We start from the raw sequence: 20,433 nt of genomic DNA, 5'->3' as shown, positions 1-20,433 counted from the left end.
CAATACCACAGCTCGAGATGTATGTTTCGCCTCAACTCTTATCGATCGAAGAGCAGGCTGAATCTCAGAGTACCTTGACCACCCCAACACCAACACCAAGCCACATTCCTACACGGACCAGTATCGGCATGTCTCAATACACTGGGCCCAAGAGGTGGAGACCATCTAATCCAGAGCCGTGGCGTAGCTGACAATTCCCAAAAGCCATGATACGCCCGTCTAGACCCCCCTCTAGAGAGCCTTGTATGGTCCAGCAGAAGATGCGAATCCCAGCCCGGACCGCCTCTGCCGTTATTGTTGCCCCCAAAAGCAAGCCTCCCGCAACGACGTGTGTGCCCATGGCCGCCTTGACATCTAATAGTCGACCGGCAGAGTTTTCTACTCCCTGATATTACAACGTCCACGCCGCACTGGGCTGGCGTTGGGAGAGTGGGCACGCGAGCCATGGAGTCGGAGGTACCGAGCACATATCTTCAGCAGCTGAACGGGGAGTATAAAGATCCAGAGAGACCCGCCAGCAAACGGCCAACGCTCTCTCCTCGTGGCCTCGCTTCCTAGCGTTCGGTTCCTCTACCCACCTCGCAGACGATGGATCAAGCGGCAAATCTCACCAGCGGCACCGGAGCGACTCTCGCCGCCGTCCTTCAACATTGGCATCACAAGGCAGTACCTCGAAAAGCCGGAGTTGAACCTCTACCAGACGAGCCGAAAAGAGCATACGCAGGCACAAAGGTCGACATCACCGAGTTGCAGCCCTGTACACCGAGAACACCCAACAAGACGTTCTCGGAACCGCCCCTGCGAGAGTGGCCCCAGGAACCCGTCCCCATCACCAATGAACCAGTGGTCGAGCGATGTCTGGACGCCGTCGACGTGATCTTGTGTCTCCTGCCCTGCGTCCTCATCGTCAAAGCCGGGCTCTGCGTCCTGGCTTCTGAAATTGACAAGACCCACGTGGGTGCCTCGATCGACAAGACCAGTCAACTGACCCTCCGCCTCATCGAGTTCAACAGCCAGCTCACCACCATTTTCACCATCATCTTCATCGTCATTGTCTCCACGACCGTGCGGCGGTATGCGCTGTGGAAGGCAGAAAAGGGGGCTACCCTCGGGGAAATTGAACAACTGCACGCATCCATCAGCTTAACGGCGACCCTCAAGGCAATCTGGTCCCTGCGGCGGTTCACACTCACGGGCTTGAGCCTCGTCTTTCTCTGGTCCTGGTACTACGTGGGATCTCAGGCGGCGTCACGGGAGTACTCGTACAGGGACTCGGCCAGCTTTGGGACTCAATCGGTCGCATTTCTCAGTTCGAACGCAGTGTCTCCGTTCCAAGGAGACCAGATCGACATCGACAAGGTCTCGCCGGTCAAACTGACCGACATGACGGCGCGGTACCATTTGTACAGTTCTTTCACAGCGGGCACGCAGCAGACCAACGTGCAAGGCGTCCGAGAGGTACAAGGCGCCGACATCTACGGCGCCACTCTGACCCCGTGGTACGGCCATCCACGCGACAGTTCCTCACTCGACCTCGATCGGCATGGCTGGTTGGAGATCCAGCACATGTCTGATCAGCCCGTCATGTCGTCGATCGGAACATCCTTGTACTGGCTGAACCGGACTGCCGGGGTGAACGCTTGGACACCGCAGAAAATGGTCGGGTCTTTCGTCTACCAGGTGTCCAACTTCCAAGCCAACTGCACGGCGCCGTTCCTGTCCACGAAGGCGAAGCCCAAGGGGTCGCTGCCCGCCGTGTCGACGACGATGAACATGACGACGATGCCGTCGGACGCGGGCCAGCCCCGTGAATTGTACTTCTGGAACTTTGTCAACGACACGCACAGTTTGACCTCGGCGTGTGAGATGACCAACGTGACGGTTCAGATCGAGGCCATCTGCACGGCCGCGACCTGCAAGCCCACTCGGATGAAACACATCAGCACGTCTCCGCGCACCTTACTGGACTCTGACGTCTTCGCGACGCCCTTTTTCAACTCCATGCTCCTGGCGTGCGGCCTGCCGCAACACGAGGGCGACTACTCGACGTTCGACAACGACAACGGCCTTGTCGATCTCAAGAACGACCTCGCGCAACAGACGCTCAACGATCCCTCACAACTCGAAAGGGCCAGCGCGGACGCACAATTCCCCCTGTCCATGGCCATCACGCGGTACATGAACACGTACTTCACGTCGTCGCAGATGCTGCGATACGAGCACGGCTTCCAGGACGACCTGGCGGTGAACGGGTCCATTGCGCTAACCCAGCACGGCTCGGACTTCAGCTTCCTGGCCATGGACGGCGCCCTCTACAACCCGCAACACGCCCTGTCCTGGCCGTGGCTGGCCATGGACATCGTCTCCAACATGGTCCTCCTCGCCACGGCCATGGGCGCGCTGTGGCTACGGAAGCACACGCTGGCGCCGGACATCTTTGGGTTTGTGAGCAGCTTGACGCGAGACAACCCGCACCTGAACCTGCCGGAGGGAGGGAGCACCCTGTCGGGGATCGAGCGCAGCAGGAGGATGAAGATGGTCAAGGTAAAAATTGCGGATGTGGGAGAAGACTCGAGCGTCGGGAGGGTGGGTTTGACACAGGTGGACGGGTTCGAAGAGGCGAAGGACTTGGAAAAAGGCAGGACTTATTATTGATGAATTACCAGTATTGACTGACATTGGCGATGGGTTCATGAGGAAATATGCCTAGGTAATTAATGACACGGCCGTTTGTCTTTTCATTTCCACCATACATCCATCATACCTTCCCCTCCGAAATCCCGTTTCATTCCCACCTCGTACCACTAAGTGAGTGCCCGCGAGAACTCACCTACTCATCCTCTTCCCTCTTCCCTCCTCATCCCTCCAGACTATCGAATCGTAAATCCGCCATCGACCCTGAGATCCGCGCCATTGATCATGCCACTGTCGTCTCCACAGAGAAACTCGATTGCGCTGGCGACCTCGTCCGGGACGGCAAACCTGCCCGTAGGGATCTCGGCGAGATGCTTCGCCCTCTTGTCTTCATCCGCCCAGGCCTTCGCGGCCAAGGGCGTCCACGTCACGGTGGGCGAGACCGTGTTGGCCGTGATGCCCTTGGGACCCCATTCCGAGGCCATACAGCGGGTGAGGCCGAGCAAGCCGGCCTTGGAGGCGCAGTAGGCGCCGTGGCCGTCGAGGGCGACGTGGGCGGCCTGGGACGCGATGCTGACGATGCGGCCACCCGGCACTGGGGGATTCTCACCGTTCGAAAGTGCGGCGGCGGCTCTGGATCGGTAGAGGTGGTAGAAGGCGGTGCTGCAGTTCAACGGGCCCAGCAGGTTCGGGAGGATGTTGCGCATGGCCTCCTCGGCCGACGTGTCCTCGAGAGGCTGCACCGAGACATAACCCGCCGCGTTGATCAGGATGCTGGGAAAGGCCTTGTAGACGGAAGCGTCCGCCAGTTTGCCGTCCTGGCCCAGAACCTCCCTGACCGAGTCCTCGGACGTGATGTCGCATTCGAACGTCCACACCCTGTCCGGCTTTTCAGACGAAAACACCCGTTTCACCGTGTCGGCCACACGATCCCGTTCGAACGGAGCGTATAGCAAAGCCACATCTGCTCCCCGCGCATGGAGACGATGGGCAATCGAGGAGCCAAGTCCGCCTGTGGGCATGTTGAGCAGTGTCACTCACATCTCTTTCGGGGGAAATACGGAAAACTCACCGATGCCACCGGCTATGATTGCTAGACGTCCTTCCAATGTAGTAGCCATAGTGGGAGAGAGGTGGTACATCAAGAGCCGGTCAGACTCCAGGGCGAATACCAGCAGCTTTTGTAAAATATCGATGTCTGTCTGGTTCTTTGACCCCGCACATGCTCACAGGTTCCGACAGTTTCAAAGTTGAATACAGCCTGATATCGAATCGGCTGGTGTATCGCCTTTCCATCCGTTCATCATCACCTCGTGTTAGGTATAGCTCTTGGGGTTTCTATACTGGTTACCCGCTGCCCCCTCCCGCCTACATACTAGATCTCATGCTCTCCACCTTGTATTGTCTCTACCATGTTACCCAACAGTACGATAGAACGTCATTTAGATGCCAATAGACACCCACAGCTTCGGGTTGATCTTATGTCATTAAATCCGGCACCAAAATATATACCTAATAGTTGCAGCTTCAAACTCTTTGCGCTCTGGGAATTTAACGCTTCCTCCGTCCCTTTGACAAACTGCTCGCTCCTATAACAGCCTGCTATGTAACTTCGCAGCTAGCCGCAAACCAAAAATATTGTCTCGGATGACTCCCACCATTGCTACCCCTTCGACCCCGAAATCTCTCGCCGAAAGTGGTATGAATTTTCAGCTCGGCGATATGGCGTTTCGTCCGTGTCGGTGGAATTCCAAATCTTTCTGTGGACCACGATGTCCTTAAGCTGGGTCGAATTTCGCAACCAGCAGGTGTTTGGGGCTTTGCTCCTTCACCGACGCTGCCAGAAGATGTCTGGTGCAGAACACGTACGGTTGGCTCCCACAATAGTCCAATATGCACGTCGCGATCCCACGGGTGGTGGCTGGGGCAGAAACGATTCAAGATCAGTCGCTGGTTGACATGAATCAAAAGCCGAATGGGTTTTGTGCAGCTATAGTATCGTCAGTGTTCCGTGTATCAAGGGCAGCTCGTGAAATTCAAACTTACTCGCATTGGCAAGGTTTGCTCTGCGTCCCGTTGGCTGAGGAGTCAGCTTCTTAGCCTCAGTAACACCAAACTTCACAGGAGGAGCGGGGCCGGTCTTTTGCGCTTGCAATGGCGCAATGGTCGGGAGCTGAGGAAGAGGTGGCAGCGGTGGCACGGGTGGTGTTTGGAAGCCCCCGAAGCCATTCTGCTGCGGGACTTGCCCGAATCCAGTGGCTTGTGGTTGTAGTGGCTGCTGGAAAGCGGTTTGTTGGGGTTGAAGTGGTGCCGCTTGAGGGAACCCTGCCTGGGGTTGAATACCCGGACCAAACCCATTGAGCTGATGTTGTGGCGCAGGGGATACAAACCCGGTCCTTTGCGGTTGAAGAGCTGGTGGAAGGACCGTGTTGATGCCCCCCGGTGCAGGGCTTTGCTGAAATGGTATTCCTGTCGGTTGGGGTTGAAAGGATGGTCGTGGATCTGCAAAAGGACTTCCAGCTGCGTTTCCATTGATATAGGGCTGCTGTTGGAACTGAGCAAATTGCTGCGGCTGGAACCCTGTCGGTTGCTGAGCCAATCCGAATTGTCCAATACCTGGGGTTGGTTGAATGAAGCCGGTAGCCTGGGGCTGCAGCTGCAATTGTTGGAATTGCTGCTGAACGTGTTGCTGTGAAAGATCGTTCAAACTTTGGCCAGGTGGAGCTTGCAGGGCTGATGTTCGTGGGATCCCGGTGAGCTGCGGTTGCAATGGCTGAAGGCCAAACTGGTTTTGCTGGGGATTTTGAGGAGCGGAAGTTGGACGAGGGGGAGGTGGAAGCAATCCGGCACCGGCAAAGCTCTGCTGTGGTGCTACAGGTCGCTGTCGAGGGATGTTCAATTGTTGTGGCGTTTGTAATGCGGTCACTTGGGGTTGCAGTTGTGCAGGTTGTTGATTCAATTGCGAGAAGAAAGCAGGATTGGCACCGGTTTGTTGAGCTTGCTGTAAAGGAGGAGATAGGACTGGAGTCGGGACAGTGGATGGTTGTGGTTGTGGCGGTGGCGGTGGTGGCTGCTGCTGGACAGGTGCAGCAGTAGGCTGGAGAGGAGCGGGCAGCGGCCCGTCGAGCAGAGAGGACAAGTCCTTTGTCGCCCCCGTAGGAGGCTTCGGCGCTGGGGATGGGGTGGCAGCGGCTGGGGCAGGTTGTGAAGCGGCCGCCGTCTGGCTCGGTGCCTTGACCGTCCAAGCATCATCATCGAAACCACTCTTGACGGGCTCCCTCGGCGGCGCCTGTGTAAGAGGCGTCGCTCTTGCGTCCGGAGGTGGCCTCTTTTCTTCCTCCTTCGACGCAAAGGCGTCTGCATCGACAACATCGCTGGTCGAACGTGTCGCCTCCGGTCTACCTCTGCGTGTATTGTTATGTAGAGTTCCACCTGGTCCCGAGAAGAGACCCCCTTGCGCTGATTCTCCGTTGGTGCCATTGGTCATCGGGGCACGCGTTCGTGCAAATTTCTGGTCCAAAAATTTCATGACTTTGAGTATATCGCCCTCCTTGAAACCTAGGGTCCGCAGAGTTTCGGGTGTGATGTCAGGAAGCACACTTTCATCCATCGAGTCTCGAATCATGGCTTGCGCATATCTTTCGCATTGATGAGGGCCAACGCCAGCGGTGAGGAAGAAATCAAACCAGTCGTACTCGGGGGCCTTCGGTTGCTCTGTTGCGCGGGCCCCAATGCTGGCGCCGGTCCGAGAGGTGGGTTGTTCTTGATTTCGATGTCTCATCTTAATCAAATCAGCCACAGGAATGTGCTCTTCGATCGGTTCGTGTATTACCTGCTCAACATATGCAAGGTCTTCAGGTGACATCTTCGTTACGGGAACAGCAATCTTGACACCATTGACCTTGTGCAAATGAATCTTGCCATCTGTCACTCTCAAGAACTCTGCTTCAACTTTGAATGTCCCCGAATGGTCCGTCCACGTTCTGACTTTCTCGGGATCTGGCTTCGACCGACTCTTCTTCCGTTCGTCCTTCTCTCTTCGGTCTCGTCGTCGGGGTGGTTCATCGGCGAGACTGCTGCCGCGCTGGGGAATGTCACTGCGAGACCTTGCGAGCTCTGCTTCTTGACGGGCTCTGTCAGCTCTGGCTGCCTCTTTTGCGAGCCGTTCTTCTTCAAGTCGGTTCTGATCAACCACGGACAAACCAGCATTTGCGCCAGAACGCGAAGGCGGCTCTATCGTCACAAACCCAGTAATCTCAATGTAGCTGCTGGGAACGACACCTTCTTTGCCGTTTTTCAGGCGTCTGACGTTCCACCACTCTTCGGATTTCGCGTCGTCCAGGATGATAACCTCATCTCCCACACCAACTGTGACTTCGTCATCACCCTGAGCCGGGAAATCGTAGAGAACCTTTCCCTTCTTATGTGTTGCGCCCCCACTAGCGGCAGTCATGACTTCCCGTAAACCTTCAGCCCGTTGAGCGCCTGCAATCTCTCCCAGCGCTGACACGATTTCTTCTGCGGTATCCTTTGCACCTGCGTGCAGGTCCAAACTTTTGCTCGGCTTGACCAGTTCAATAAAGACATGTTTGCCCTCGATAGAATAGTGCGTCATCTTATCTGCAGTCCATTCCTGTGATGGCCCATCTCTTGACTTTTCCGGAGCGAGCATGATCGTACCCGTTGCGATATTTATTCCCAAAGTTGTTGGCATCTTCCTCCGCCTGCCCATGGCAGAGACCATTTCACTGATATTGTACAGGTGAAAGCCGCCAGCCGATCGAACGGGAGCCTCCTCGTCCTCCGGCTGTGGAATAGCTCGGTTGTATGGGGGAGAAGGAAGTGGGCCTTGAGATACTTCGTTCGACGTAGGTCGTCGTGGGAGGGCGGGCGCGGGCTCTTCTTCGTCTGAGGCATCTGGAGTGAACTGTTGACGCGGTATTGTAGGAGGGGGAGACGATATTGTTCGAGCTGCAGTTGGGGAAGTCGGAACTCCGCCTCCCAAGACGCGGGCTAAGTTGGCGGCAGGACTGTGCACAGATCTTGCCGGAGAGACCGGGCTTGCAGGCGCTTCTGGCTCAGCTACCGCAGGATTCGAGTAGCCTCTTGATCGTACAGAGGGAGATCGCGGAGGGGCCGGGGGAGCAGCAGAGGCCGAGCTTGATATCTCAATGTAGTTTGCTGGCGCAAATCCATAATCATCACCCACGCCGACCAAGGTCCAATCGGGATCCGAGGTATCATAGACGTTTAATGCAGTGTCCTCAGCAAAAGAGACTTCCTCGTCGGTCTGGCGAGTGTAGTCATAGAGTGCTTTGGCAGTATGGGATGGCTTTGCGTCTTCAACATAGTTGTTTGGTATCAGACCCTCGGGTTCGTCGTCATCATCTCCAGCGGCCTTTTTCTTTGCTCTCCACCAGTCATCCTCGCTGCTCTTCTCAAGAATATATAACAATTCCCCCTCTTTAATCTCTAACTCGCCAGAGCTCTGCGGGTGATAGTCGTAGATGGCGGTGCATATTGCAACGAAGCCCATAATGGGGACTGAGGCGGAATTGATAGGCAGGGAGCAGCAACAGTGGTCAGAGGGATTGGGTGGAGGAAAATGCCATCAATGTGAGGTCGGGCGACTCGGAGAGACTGGAAGGGAAATTGAGGTAGCGCAATTTGAGGGTTTCACCTCGACGGCTAAGCGAAGAGTAAGATGGCCTGCTAGGCGAGGACGAGTGGGAGTGAGGATGAAGACGATGGTTGACGCTGTTTGAAGCCGAGACCTTGTTGAGAATTTGGCTGTATTCAGTTCTGGAGGTCGTCAACGTACAGCAGCTATCACGCTTACAGAAGACAAACAGAGGAACAAGCGGATGATATGGCAGGATCACAAGTTGAAGTTGGAGTTGCTCGAGATGTGCTCGCAGTTGGAACCGGTTCCAGGAACCTCCCCGGCGCAACTGGATGCCAAGAAGGGGCCCACGAGTTGCATCTCTCGTCGCTATCACCACCACTACGAGTTGCTACTATTCCCATCTGGCCATCCTCCACCATCACCGGCACAGGGCATCCAGAAATGCTTACATCAACCTGCATGATGAGGGAAGCTCTCCACGTATCACGGCTACCCTTCTTAGAAGTCTTTCGGCCCGGTTTTGCCATGCACTTCTCATGCCACGTCAAAAGTTTACCAAGTCCATGGTTCCGAAGCTATTAGCTTTCGATTGGTGGTGGACGCAGGCTACATCAGGACGATATTGGCTCATTTGCATCCCGATCCAATTCACTTTAACCGTCTGCAGCATATTCTTCCTTGCTGCCGGTGTCTTCTTCGTTGTCTTCCGACGGAGGAGTGCTTTCTTCCTGCTCCTCGCTCTCCTCATCTTCGTCTGTAGCTACAACGCCCCTTAATTGTATATGTCCGTTGATGTCGTCCAGTCGCTCAATCTTCCAGTCCTTTGAGCCAGCCAACTTCTGTAGCTCCTTGCGGAACGCATCAATGTCCTCCTGGCTCAGATCGAGCTTGTCGAGCTCCGCCTTGGACATGCCAGAGATCTGTCCCTTCTTCTGCATGATGACGGTCTCGGCCTTTTCGTCCTTGGTCAGGACAATACGCCCCCTCTCAAGCCTCTTGCCCTCACGACCGACAAGTTTCATTGCACCCACTTCCACATTACCCAGCATGATCTGTTGTGGCTGCCCTTGGCCGACTTGGCGAGAGCCCTCCTCTTCGTGACGCGCTTCCCATGCTTCCACATCATCTTCTGAGATGATCTCCCGGCAAGTGATCGGATGTGCTCGACTCTCCTTTGGCGGCTGGAACGCGACATCGTTGCATAGTCGCGGCGTGTAGATGATCATGAGATAGGCGCAGGTGGCAGTCTCCTTGATCCAACCAATTCGGTCGGTTAGTTGGGGGTTACAATGAAATTGAACCTCGATCTTGCGATTGTTGCCTGTGATATCGCAGGGTGTCCCTCCGTCGAGGCGCTGCACTAGATAGTTCGTCTCGGCCTTTGACTTTACTTCCGTCGAGAGGGCCTTGTCGGAACCAGGCTGTGCTTTTGAACCCGCCTGTTTCGGAGATTCAAACTTGCCTAAGACGTAGCTTGGAGTAGTAGGGTCTTCTTGCGGTGGCCATATCCGCCCATTGGTGCCTGGCGGCAGCGCATGAAATTGAGTTACCTGAGCGTTGTAGCAGAAGGAATATGTCCACCAGCCGGTGGAGTAGTATAGACACTGATTTGAAGCCATGCCCTGTAAAAGCTGTGATGCCCGTGTAACGGCTTGGTCCAACTCCTTTTCGCGATCCACCGCCGACGGTTCGGTCGTTGTCCGATTGTCGAGGGTGTCTTTTGCTTCTGGAATGAAGCACAGATGTGGATACCCATGCAGGAGGAGGCATTCGTAAGAACCCAGTTGGGTCAAGTCCTCTGATATGGAGTCGGCATCCGTCTCCGAGTTAATATCGGCTGATACATCCTTCAGGTGTATCTGCGACGATCTTGAATTGCTGGAGGGGGCTTCGTTCCGCCGTCGGTCTAAAACGCTCGCGGCATCTGTGTCGAGTATGTAGGTTTTCGCAAATTCGATGCTATACTGTGGCAGTCGTCAGTGCCGAAGCGTTGCCTGCCCGAAAAGGAGGAGGGGTACCTGAGGAAAGGCAAACAGATCATCATTGACGCTAAAGGTCGTTTCGCTTGCCCAACAGACACGTAGTACGGAAGAAAGCACGAGACACGCTCGAAGGCCAGAAGAACTCCTCATCACGATTTAATTTCCTCAATTACATGACGGACATTTAGGCAATGGTTCTGGCCCAAGTCGCGAGGAAAACAACACGTCGCAAAAAGTGCTTCGCCGCAGCCCATCAGTGACATACGCCAAGCCATGGTGCATTCTAGACCAGGCACGCCAAACAAGGGTTTCGACCCTGTATGTTTTCCTCTGATATAACAGTACATAATCTTTCATCCAACCATTTTAAAGTAACTCTCGTAAACATGGCTGAGGAATCCTCGTCGACCTTCTCCCTCGCCGGTAAAGGCTTGAAAATCGACACCAAAGAAGACCTCGAAAAACACATCAATGCACTCACATCGTCCCCCTCGGTCACCCACATCGATCTCTCTGGGAATACGTTAGGTGTCGCTGCTTGTGCCGCGCTGGCACCCATTTTGGCCTCAAAATCGACCCTCCAAAGCGCTGATCTACACGATATCTTCACGTCGCGTCTCCTCGACGAGATCCCCCCAGCATTATCCTCTCTTCTTACCGCCTTACTGGAGTGTCCCAATCTCCACACAATAGATCTAAGTGATAACGCCTTCGGTCTCAACACAAAAGATCCTCTCGTCGATTTCCTATCCAAACACACCCCGCTAAAGCACCTGGTTCTAAACAACAATGGCATGGGTCCCGAAGCAGGCGCTGCCATCGCCGAAGCGCTCATCAAACTTGCGGAGCGGAAAGAGGCGGCCAGGAAAGAGGGGAAGAATGTGCCATACCTGGAAAGTATTGTATGCGGTCGCAATAGGTTAGAGAATGGGAGCATGCCTGCATGGGCAAGAGCGTATCAGGCACACAAAGCTGGAATCAAGAGCGTGAAAATGACACAAAATGGTATCCGACCGGAGGGTATTTCCCACCTAATTTCATCTGGTCTGTCAAAATGCGAAAATCTCGAGGTTTTGGACATGCAGGACAATACCTTCACGCTTAAAGGTGCACAAGCTCTCGCAGAGGCGCTAGGTGGTTGGTCAAATCTCAAAGAACTGGGTGTCGGCGACGACCTGTTGGGCGCTCGTGGTGCAGTCAAAGTTTTCGAGGCTTTCTCTGGAGGCAACAGCGAGAATGTGGAAATCCTCAGATTACAGTACAACGACATCACGCCAGCGGGTGTGAAGTCGCTACTGAGAGCTGCCAAACACGATCTTCCCAAACTACGGCGGGTGGAACTGAACGGGAACAAGTTTGAGGAGGAGGACCCCTCAATTGAGGAGCTGGCAGCACTGTTGAGCGACAGAAAAGATGAATTGGGTAAGAACGAGGATCCAGAGGACCATTGGGGACTGGACGACCTAGATGAACTAGAAGGAGAGGAGGAGGAAGACGAAGAAGAGGAAGAAGAGGAAGAGGAAGAGGAAGAGCTGGCAGAGAGAATCGTCAAGGAGGCTGAGGAAGCCGAGGAGGAGAAGGTGGCTGAGGAGAAGGATAAAGAAGTCGATGAATTGGCTAAAGCTTTGGAAAAGACTCACGTATGAACAACAGGCAGTGCAGACTTGCGGCGCACGGTTGAGCATTGTTCAAGACACTGAGGATCACATTTTTTGGCAGAACATAGCGTAGCAGAGAAAGATACCCCAATAGACACGAGTGTCAGTCTTTGAGGAAGCTAAGCATTTCCTCCATTCGGGCTGGATCTTCTTGCAATATCCACTTCTCACTCGCGTGCCGGGTGTATATCTATGGCGACAAAGTCCGCAAGGTTCGAGGCGCGTTGCATTCAATTAATCAATCCTAGAAAGGGGTGCATTGATTGGCGAGCGAATACGTGTTCCTCCTTTGTAGCAAAAAACGACTTCCTTTTGAATATCACTTGGCCAGTCATATATCAGAATGTCGTATCGACGTCGGGTCGGGGTCGAGGGTATGCGCCTCCTGCGTAAGGTTGCCCTGGTGGCCGAGTGCCTCAAGCACAAGCTGACAGAGGCAGTAATGCTAGATGAGTGTTGAATTCAGCCAACTGACATTGTGGCGATCGTCCCACAGCTGCTTATTGAGGCGAAGAGAATCGGTGCAATGCCAGGTTCTATTGACGCCCCTCGAGGTAGGGCGATTTGCAACGTCCACATCTCATAGAACAACAGATTTAGCTGCCATATATCTGCAACAGTCGGTCCTCGGCACCATCGAGAATGCTCCAATGATCCAGAACCTCCAGATTCTCTGCCTCAGCCTGGAACATCTTATGAGGTTCTTGACCCGGGCCAAATGGATTGGCATTTGCACCTGGATTCATTTGGGCCATCTGCTGCGCCATCTGGCTGGCTGCGTTCTCATTGCCGAGAATGAAGATGAAAACACTTTGGAGTCCAAAAAGGCACAAAAAGTACCACGACAAGCTGGACACCCATCTGACATCCAGGTCTCGGGTCATAACACCAGACTGCAGCATAGATTTGAATCTAATGGTGAGCGGAAAGGGCAGTTTGAGGATGACGAAGCCGGCAAAGAATGCGTTAATCCAGGACATGATCAGTGTCTGTGGAATCATCATGGCCATGTTTCCCTTCATCATTCCCATCATACCCTCCATAGCCGCGGGGTCGGACATTGGGTTCGCTGCGCCTTGATCCTTGGATTCCGGACCACCTTTCAAAAAGGTCCCTTTGTGGTAGCCATCAACAAGATATTCTTTCCGGCGGTTGAATGAAGGTGTTGTCAGCGCGGCAGCAGCGTTATTTCGCAAGTTGACTCCACGAAGAAGCGCTTGTCGTTCGCGGGACTCGAGAAGGCTGTTCGGCGGTTTTGGGGGAGTTTGCAGTAGGACTGAGGCGTAGTGTCGTAGGACTCCGGTCAATATCATCACAATCGTGATGGGCAGCAAGATCCAGTAGCTTTTCAATAAGTCAGTAGGGAACAGATATTGTAGCAGACAACGGCAACTCACAACAGAGCGGGATCACGATGGATCATTTGCTCCGCTCCTTCCACAGCCATCTTGTAGTCGACCGTTAGTCTGCTGAGAATTGAGAATAGATGCACAGACTGCTTGATATTGGACTGTGGGAGTGCTACAGACAATTGCTCAGGAATTGTCGTTGAATGGGCGAGTTTGGTCGGGAAACCTGCCTAGTCCTTCAAATAGTGGCCGTGTGGAGTTATTCCGTCCAAAACATGTCTATCTTGACTTCATGTTTCTACCACCATGTCCTCCAGGAGATAAATGATGGGCATACGGAGATGAAGAAGATTTGGCCGTGGCGCCCTACACATTGTCAAGATGTAGTGATAACGCGGTGTATATCGACACAACAACAATGGTTATATCGCAGGGTTAGCCAGACTGACAACAGACTTGCGCGGTAAGGGTGGGAATGCAGTATTCCATAACAGCAATTCTCATTCTGTCTCTTAGTTAAGACGGCGCCTTCTCTGGACGCGAAGCAAGCTTGTCATTCAGATGACACCGAACGCCCCTGTCAATGCTAAACCCCCTATCCTCCAGTTGTGCGCGGCACCTTTGTCATATCCCAAACTCCTTCTCAGCCTTGTCCTCGCCTTCAGCCCTCAGCCTTGTCAACTAGCTCCCATTCCGCCAACTCACAGTCGGCGCACACCTTCGTCATGGCCAGCTCCTTGTATTTTGAGACCCTGATCATGGTAGGACATTTGGGCTTTTCTACCCAGCTCACTGCCCATAGTCCGCTGCATTTCCGAAAATTGTCGCATATGTACAGAATGATGCCTTCCAATTTGTAGCCATCATCAGTTTGCTTTTCGTTGATTGATGAAAGAATGGCTGTCGCATCGGCGGGAGCTTCGTCAACGCTTTGGACGTTGCTGCGGAAGGTGAGAACGCCGCGACCGTTAGGAGATGGGTTTGGTGCGCGAGGGAAGACTTTGGTGGTCATCATGCTGTCCCGTTTGACGTTAGAAATTGCGATGTGTTTGGATGCGAAGGCTCTCGATCTGGGGCGCTGAGGAATCTTTGTCGACACCAGCTAGAGTGCTTGTCGTGGCTTGTAGCAGTAGGGTTGTCTGTGGTTTGAGGTAGTAGAGCGACGTGCTTGCTTGTTTGTTTGCTTGATCAGACAAGATTCTGGGTATCAAAAGGAATTTGAAAATGAAACAAGAGACGGGGGATTGTGTGCAGAAACATCGAGTCGTGAACAGTGAAGATGAAGCGGAAAAGCAGCGTGATATCCTTGGCTTATCACAATGTATGGTATTCGTTTGGCAGAGACTGGCAGCCGATGCACAAAGCTGTAGTTTGATGCATCATCTGTTTCCATGTTCAATAAGCCTCGCTCCCCAGCCTTGCGCGAGGGCGACAAGAGACCTTCTGGAAGGCCCTGAATCTCTCACGGTCGGACAAGCTCAGTATCCATGTGTGCGTCTCTGTGTTCGATCGCGGCACAGCCGAAGTGGTTGATAATACTCCATTCCTCATTCGCATCACTTTCCTCGATCACATCCCACGATAGGTCCTTTGCCAAAGTTTGTTCTTCCTCAGCAGGTGCCCCTAGAGGGATGTCCTCGAATCCGGCAGTGGACATCATCCTACTTGTGTCTTCCCTGGTTTCAGACCGTCGCTTCTCATATTTGTCACACTGTGTCTCCGCTTGCTGTTTCCCCATCTGATGTCCCTCTTCCACGCTCCTCTGTTTGTTGAACGCCTCTCTACACACACGACACAGCCTCGGGATGGCTATCTTCTTGTATGAATGCAGGGTCATGGACCTCCAGACTCTCTTGCGTGGTTGTGGACTCCATTGCATCGCCCAGAGAAAGCCACAATCCTCGTAGTAGCAATAATAGTATTCGATGCCGTCAGCTGGTTGGCCAGTGAGCCTAAATGGCGGTTTTGCAAGCATGGCAACGTACAGTGGCGACTGCTCGATCGTGAGAGAACCGTCCGCCATGTCACCAGCCAGCATTTTTTAGTTGGCTTGAACTAAAATAGAACGGTTTGGTGCCATGATAACAAGGTATGATAATGTAGTGTCGGCCGTTATTGAAATGCAAAGGGATGATTTTGAGGTATGATTTCCTGACGCCCCGAGTTTCCAGTCGATCGTGAATTTGATAAAGCCCAACTTGGGTAGGAATTAAGCCTGTAGGATGGGAAGATATTGCAACCAACAGATGGGCTATAGTAGACTCTGTGGTAGCTTCTGTGGTAGAATTTATGAACGCGTGCTGTAGAGGAGTCTTGCGCCGCCGAGTTTGATCTGCCTAATCATCAGGAGTGTGAGGACATCAGCGTGTGGTGCAGTGAAATAAGAGCGCCCCGGGTTCTGAGGACCCGTTTGGGTTCCGTCAAAAAAATGGTTCCGAAATTTTCTCCCAAAGTTCATAAATGTTGTCTCGGCGATGGTAACTGGATACCGTTGGTTAAGGATCCATTCTGCCCGACCAAAACGTCCCTGTAAGCTTTTTATCATGAAGCCACAAACCCATGAATGTGCAAACAGGTCCAGGAGCAAACGCTTCAACACCAAAACAAACAAAACGAAGCCATTCGGCGACCAAAAGCCCATTCCCTGCATCCCATGTGTGGCTCCTGCTGTCCGTTCCTCCGGATCTTCGTTGAAAGCAGTTCTTCGGAGAGACGAGTGCAACGAGTGCCACGCGATTCAGATCCTCCGCAATGCCGTTTCAGGGGCTCATGCGTGCCGGATTGTTACAATTTGCTCCACAAGTTTGAACAACAGTCTGCTTATGGGACACTGCACGCCCGTTGTCCCGATGCCAACCCGAATTCATATTCGATGTTTTGTCTCTTCTTCGTGGAGCCAACAAAGAGTGTGATGGTCAAGGTTTGAATAGCCTGTGTGCTCCAAACGTGAAGAACGGTGACACAAACAGATGGAGAAGAGCCCTTTTGCGCCGACGAGTGTCATACGCCATATTGTGGATTCCTTGTTTGTAGTGACTGACTCTCGTGTGAACAATCTGATGAACATTGGCACATGCTTGTAAAGTGATAGCAGCTGTGTCAGGGGTGCTGTCTTGTCACTGATTTCTCTGCAGGATATCACCAACAGCTATTCACCAAGGCCCTGTGACAATTGGGCGGGTTAGCAATGGCCCGAGCAGGTGTGCGGAGTGACAAGTATATCACTCAGCCTTTCAAGAGCGAATAGCACCGAACATAGCCGTTGAGGTTTGTATCACTCCCGCCAGTTGCGACAAACTCCGAGCAACGCCAATGTTAATACAGAGCAAACAAATTCTCTGTCAAAGTGCATTATTTCATCCCCTCGAACTCACTCTTTTCTTCCTGACTCGTCATAAATAGAAAACATCTCTGTTATCATCGACAAAGTAGCAACCGTGAGCTCCAGCAAGAACCAAACATCACTTCCCCAACAACAAGAAAGCGATTGCTCTGAATCAAAATGGCAGATATCGACCTCGGCATCATCATGGACTACGGACGCGGCGGCTATGACACCACTGTAGTCCCACCGTCCTCGGGATCAGGATCAGGTTCCACTAAATGAGTCGGCACCCAGCTTGTTATGGTCTCAAACAGTGAAATCCATGGTAGCAGGGAATCCTCGACGATGCAGCAAGTCAACCAAGGAACATGGCACGTCCGTTATGCCCAAGTCGCCAACAAATACCACCGGTGTCGACATGAGCTTCGAATCACATAACGACTTCGAGTGGTGATAATGTGTTGCTGGGTTGAGTTGCGCGTGGAATATGTGGATATGAGCTCTGTTTGCTCGCGGAGACCAATAAGCAACATTTTCTTGTGAGCCAGGGCAGCTTCTCCAGAGGATTCATCCATAGAGAACCATAGATGAGCCTTAAAGCCATAGGGGCTGTCCAGCACTTCACAAGCACAATCAAAGAATTGTATTCGGAACTCAGCTCCTTAAAATTCAACCTGGAAGGGCTTCAGCTAGAGCGGTATTTTCGCTAGTACCACGTATGTACTAGCAGATTTCGATCAGGCGAGAGATTCCGTGAAAAAAGATAGCTTCTGCTCTGTCATCTGGGGTCATCGTTTTGCAGCGCCCGGAACCCATACCCCAGGAGCCCAGTTTGCTCCGGGATTTGAGGCTGTAGCTCCTGATTTTTTGCGCTGGTTCGTACTGTCCTCAATACTATTGCTCATCTTTCCCGATTGCTGTGAGTGGTCGGGGTGATGTCCTGCTTGAGCTCGAGGATCACCAGACAACAGGGGAGTGTTGACCATTGGCTTCGGCTCCTCAATGTATTTTGCCTTTGCGGCCCATCTTTCATCGGCCAGCCGAGCATTGATCTTCAGTTGAGCCTGTCTCTGTACATCGGCGGCTTGTTCTTGCATGGTTGGAGGATCGTTTCGCGTTTGGCGCAGCCATTGATGCCATTGAGGTGAGATTTGCACATCTGAAAGGGAGGACAGAGTGGCTCGGCGTCGCCCCTGCACAATACGTCGCCATCGATTGTGGTTGAGAGCATCTTTAAACTCCCAAAAGGTGTTGCCGTAGAGGTCTTGTCCTGTCCTAATGTCAGTCTGTTTCCACTGCTTAGGACCTTCGGCTCTTTCAATTGCGCATACCAACTAGGAATCTCTTCCTCCATGGGAAGCGAAGCATCTTCCATCGCAGCCAAAGATCTCTAAATCCTCCCATTGTGATGACAGTGGGTCGATAGAGGGCGGAAAGTGTACTTCGGGTTGAAATAAAGAAAGGGCCCGACGTATTGAACGGGAGGCTGCATATATGTGGCACAATTATTTCTTGGGATCGACGTCAACCTGCAGCAAGGCCCCCATAGGCCGTTCTTCTTCGTCTTCATACTCCACAGGATCTACTTAGTACATAGCCCTCCTCTAATCGCCCTCTGCCTGCGCGGCCACTGTCGGGTCTCTCGGGCCTAGCATTCTCACTTGGATACATTACAGTCTATTCAACAGATTCATTGATCTCAAGTTCAGGCGCAAACTAGGAACATTGCCAACGCCTACAACAATGGCGTCGGTCACCAGTCTCGATCAAGACATGCGCAAATTGCGCCTAGAGCGATATACCCCCGGCGCCGCAAAGGAGGTCAGAAACTGGATTGAAAGCACTCTCGGCGAGAGACTGGCTACAGGCGACTTGATGGACGCTCTGCGCGATGGAGTAGCTCTTTGCAAGTATGTGATATCCGTTGACCATGCGGCTACAATGCTGACCTGAAACCGCAGACTCGTCAATCTAGCCGTGTCCCCAGGCATCAAGTATAAACAGTCGAGTATGCCCTTCGTGCAAATGGAGAATATCTCTCACTTCCTCCGTGCTTGCGAGCTTCCGCCGTTGAGCCTCCCTTCGCATGACCGATTCCTCACCGTGGACCTCTACGACGCCAAAGATCCCGCACAAGTCTTACAATGTATCGCTGCCTTTAGTCGCAAAGCAAATCAACTTAATCCTTCTGCCTTTCCTACAACCCTGGGAGCGAAGAGCAAATCTGCCATGAGTCCGCAGGGAACTGGGTCCAGTGGGCCAAGATCTCCAGCATACACCACTACTACAAGTTCGCGGCCGCGGGGTTTGAGTAATTCAACTGCGGACAACCCCTCTCTCACATTCAATCCCCTCAACAAGGCTGCATATTCTGGGCGTGTTAGCCCCAGCAAGAACATTCTCAGCCGAGGAGGGTTGGCTTCTGGCGGTACAGTCAGCAGTTGGAGCAACAAGACTGACGAGACCAAGACCGCGCCCGCGTGGAATATTCATCAATATGGGTACATGGGAGGGGCAAGTCAAGGAAACCAAGGCGTTGCTTTCGGTGCTCGGAGACAGATTACATCCCCAGCGCCCAGCGTGCCTAGCATTGCGGAGAAAGAGAAACGTCTCAGAGAAGAGGCTGAGAAAAGGCAATTAGAGGCAGAAGAGCTTGAGCGACAGCAGCGCGCTCAACGGGCTGCAGAAGAAGAGCAGGCACGTCTAGAAGAAGAACGTAGGTGGGCTCAAGAAACGCAACGACTGAAAGAGCAAGAAGCGGCCGAGCGGCGTGAGCTCGAGCGACAACGCCTACAAGAAGAAGAGCGTGTCCGTCGTGAAGAACAGCGTCGCAAAGAATTGGCCTATGAACGTGACCGGGAACGAGAGGCTCAGGATCAAGCAGAAAGAGAGGCTCTTATGGCGCAGGAACGAAGTCGCCAACGCACCGTCAGTGACGCTCGTCTCAACGGACAATTTCTCAGTCAGTACCAAGCAGGCCAGGTGAGAAGCAATGTTGCCTCTCCCCCTCTGTCAAAGCCCGCCGCAGATCAGGACTCGGCAGAAAGTAGACGCATTGCAGAACTAGAGCGTCAATTGGAGGAAATGAAGGCTCAACAGAGACAAACCCAATCCGCCAGGCCACTACCCGAGCCCGAACCTCCAGCGCCAACACCGCCAACCAGATCCGCTGTCGGTCAAACAAGCAGCCATGAGGATGACTGGGCTGCATCAGAGCGTCAGTATCTCCAGCAAGAATGGCAGAAAACGCAGAACGACCAACCGCCTCCCAAACCACGACGTCCCGAACCCACACAATCAACATCGTCTCGTCCGTTACCCGACCCAGCCACCTATCAGCCAGGCACTAATCGCACAGACCGATACCTTGCCTCAAACACGGCTCCCGCTCAGCCCAATGTTGCGGCTCACCGCCCTCAAGACTTTTCCACCACGACCGAAGTGGACCTCGAAAACCAACGCCGTATTCAGTCCCAGCAGCGCACGAAAGCCGGCGGCTGGGCCTCGAAATCGCTCCTCGAACGAGAAATGGAGCGGGAGCGAGAACGGCAGAGAGAGTGGGAAGAAGCGCAGAAGGACACCGCTTCAAGAGCCAGGGACATAAAAGAGGGAAGCGGACCTGGTCAAACCTGGGATGTCCACCAATATGGATTTGTGGGCGGGGACAGCCAGAATCGTGGAGGTCCGGGGCTAGGAGTCGGGGGCGCCAGAAGGCAGATCATCGGCCCAAGACCGCCGCCCTAGGTGCAACACAATGCCACGTTTAACACAATTCATGTGGGTGTGGGGAGGTGAGTGTGGACGGTGTGAGTCAAAACGGTTGCGGTGTTTGACGAACATGAGCTTCGACTGTACCGTA

At 53.3% G+C, this 20,433-nt stretch overlaps 10 protein-coding genes across 10 annotated transcripts; 3 read left to right on the top strand and 7 right to left on the bottom strand.

Moving 5' to 3' along the window:
• Positions 1–588: 588 nt before the first annotated feature.
• Z517_10012 (uncharacterized protein) lies at positions 589–2,655 on the top strand (the record flags this gene model as incomplete). The annotated part of the gene is made up of 1 exon (XM_013425920.1): positions 589–2,655. One exon carries the CDS (start codon positions 589–591, stop codon positions 2,653–2,655), a length of 2,067 nt encoding a protein of 688 aa, XP_013281374.1.
• Positions 2,656–2,870: 215 nt separating this feature from the next.
• Z517_10011 (uncharacterized protein) lies at positions 2,871–3,755 on the bottom strand (the record flags this gene model as incomplete). Its single annotated transcript, XM_013425919.1, has 2 exons — positions 2,871–3,646; positions 3,707–3,755. 2 exons carry the CDS (start codon positions 3,753–3,755, stop codon positions 2,871–2,873), a joined length of 825 nt encoding a protein of 274 aa, XP_013281373.1.
• An 869-nt stretch (positions 3,756–4,624) lies between these two features.
• On the bottom strand, positions 4,625–8,170 carry Z517_10010 (uncharacterized protein; the record flags this gene model as incomplete). The annotated part of the gene is made up of 1 exon (XM_013425918.1): positions 4,625–8,170. The coding sequence occupies one exon, from the start codon at positions 8,168–8,170 to the stop codon at positions 4,625–4,627; it is 3,546 nt and encodes a 1,181-aa protein (XP_013281372.1).
• Positions 8,171–8,913: 743 nt separating this feature from the next.
• Z517_10009 (uncharacterized protein) lies at positions 8,914–10,392 on the bottom strand (the record flags this gene model as incomplete). Its single annotated transcript, XM_013425917.1, has 2 exons — positions 8,914–10,224; positions 10,279–10,392. 2 exons carry the CDS (start codon positions 10,390–10,392, stop codon positions 8,914–8,916), a joined length of 1,425 nt encoding a protein of 474 aa, XP_013281371.1.
• Positions 10,393–10,628: 236 nt separating this feature from the next.
• Positions 10,629–11,888, top strand: Z517_10008 (uncharacterized protein; the record flags this gene model as incomplete). Its single annotated transcript, XM_013425916.1, has 1 exon — positions 10,629–11,888. The coding sequence occupies one exon, from the start codon at positions 10,629–10,631 to the stop codon at positions 11,886–11,888; it is 1,260 nt and encodes a 419-aa protein (XP_013281370.1).
• Positions 11,889–12,496: 608 nt separating this feature from the next.
• On the bottom strand, positions 12,497–13,347 carry Z517_10007 (uncharacterized protein; the record flags this gene model as incomplete). The annotated part of the gene is made up of 2 exons (XM_013425915.1): positions 12,497–13,244; positions 13,298–13,347. The coding sequence occupies 2 exons, from the start codon at positions 13,345–13,347 to the stop codon at positions 12,497–12,499; spliced, it is 798 nt and encodes a 265-aa protein (XP_013281369.1).
• Positions 13,348–13,910: 563 nt separating this feature from the next.
• Positions 13,911–14,261, bottom strand: Z517_10006 (uncharacterized protein; the record flags this gene model as incomplete). The annotated part of the gene is made up of 1 exon (XM_013425914.1): positions 13,911–14,261. One exon carries the CDS (start codon positions 14,259–14,261, stop codon positions 13,911–13,913), a length of 351 nt encoding a protein of 116 aa, XP_013281368.1.
• A 450-nt stretch (positions 14,262–14,711) lies between these two features.
• Positions 14,712–15,272, bottom strand: Z517_10005 (uncharacterized protein; the record flags this gene model as incomplete). Its single annotated transcript, XM_013425913.1, has 1 exon — positions 14,712–15,272. One exon carries the CDS (start codon positions 15,270–15,272, stop codon positions 14,712–14,714), a length of 561 nt encoding a protein of 186 aa, XP_013281367.1.
• A 2,090-nt stretch (positions 15,273–17,362) lies between these two features.
• On the bottom strand, positions 17,363–17,978 carry Z517_10004 (uncharacterized protein; the record flags this gene model as incomplete). Its single annotated transcript, XM_013425912.1, has 2 exons — positions 17,363–17,844; positions 17,906–17,978. The coding sequence occupies 2 exons, from the start codon at positions 17,976–17,978 to the stop codon at positions 17,363–17,365; spliced, it is 555 nt and encodes a 184-aa protein (XP_013281366.1).
• Positions 17,979–18,317: 339 nt separating this feature from the next.
• On the top strand, positions 18,318–20,318 carry Z517_10003 (uncharacterized protein; the record flags this gene model as incomplete). The annotated part of the gene is made up of 2 exons (XM_013425911.1): positions 18,318–18,484; positions 18,536–20,318. 2 exons carry the CDS (start codon positions 18,318–18,320, stop codon positions 20,316–20,318), a joined length of 1,950 nt encoding a protein of 649 aa, XP_013281365.1.
• Positions 20,319–20,433: the final 115 nt, after the last annotated feature.

This window comes from Fonsecaea pedrosoi (assembly GCF_000835455.1).
Source record: "Fonsecaea pedrosoi CBS 271.37 unplaced genomic scaffold supercont1.6, whole genome shotgun sequence".
Taxonomy (NCBI): Eukaryota; Fungi; Ascomycota; class Eurotiomycetes; order Chaetothyriales; family Herpotrichiellaceae; genus Fonsecaea; species Fonsecaea pedrosoi.
This window is presented reverse-complemented; position numbering and strand designations above follow the sequence as displayed.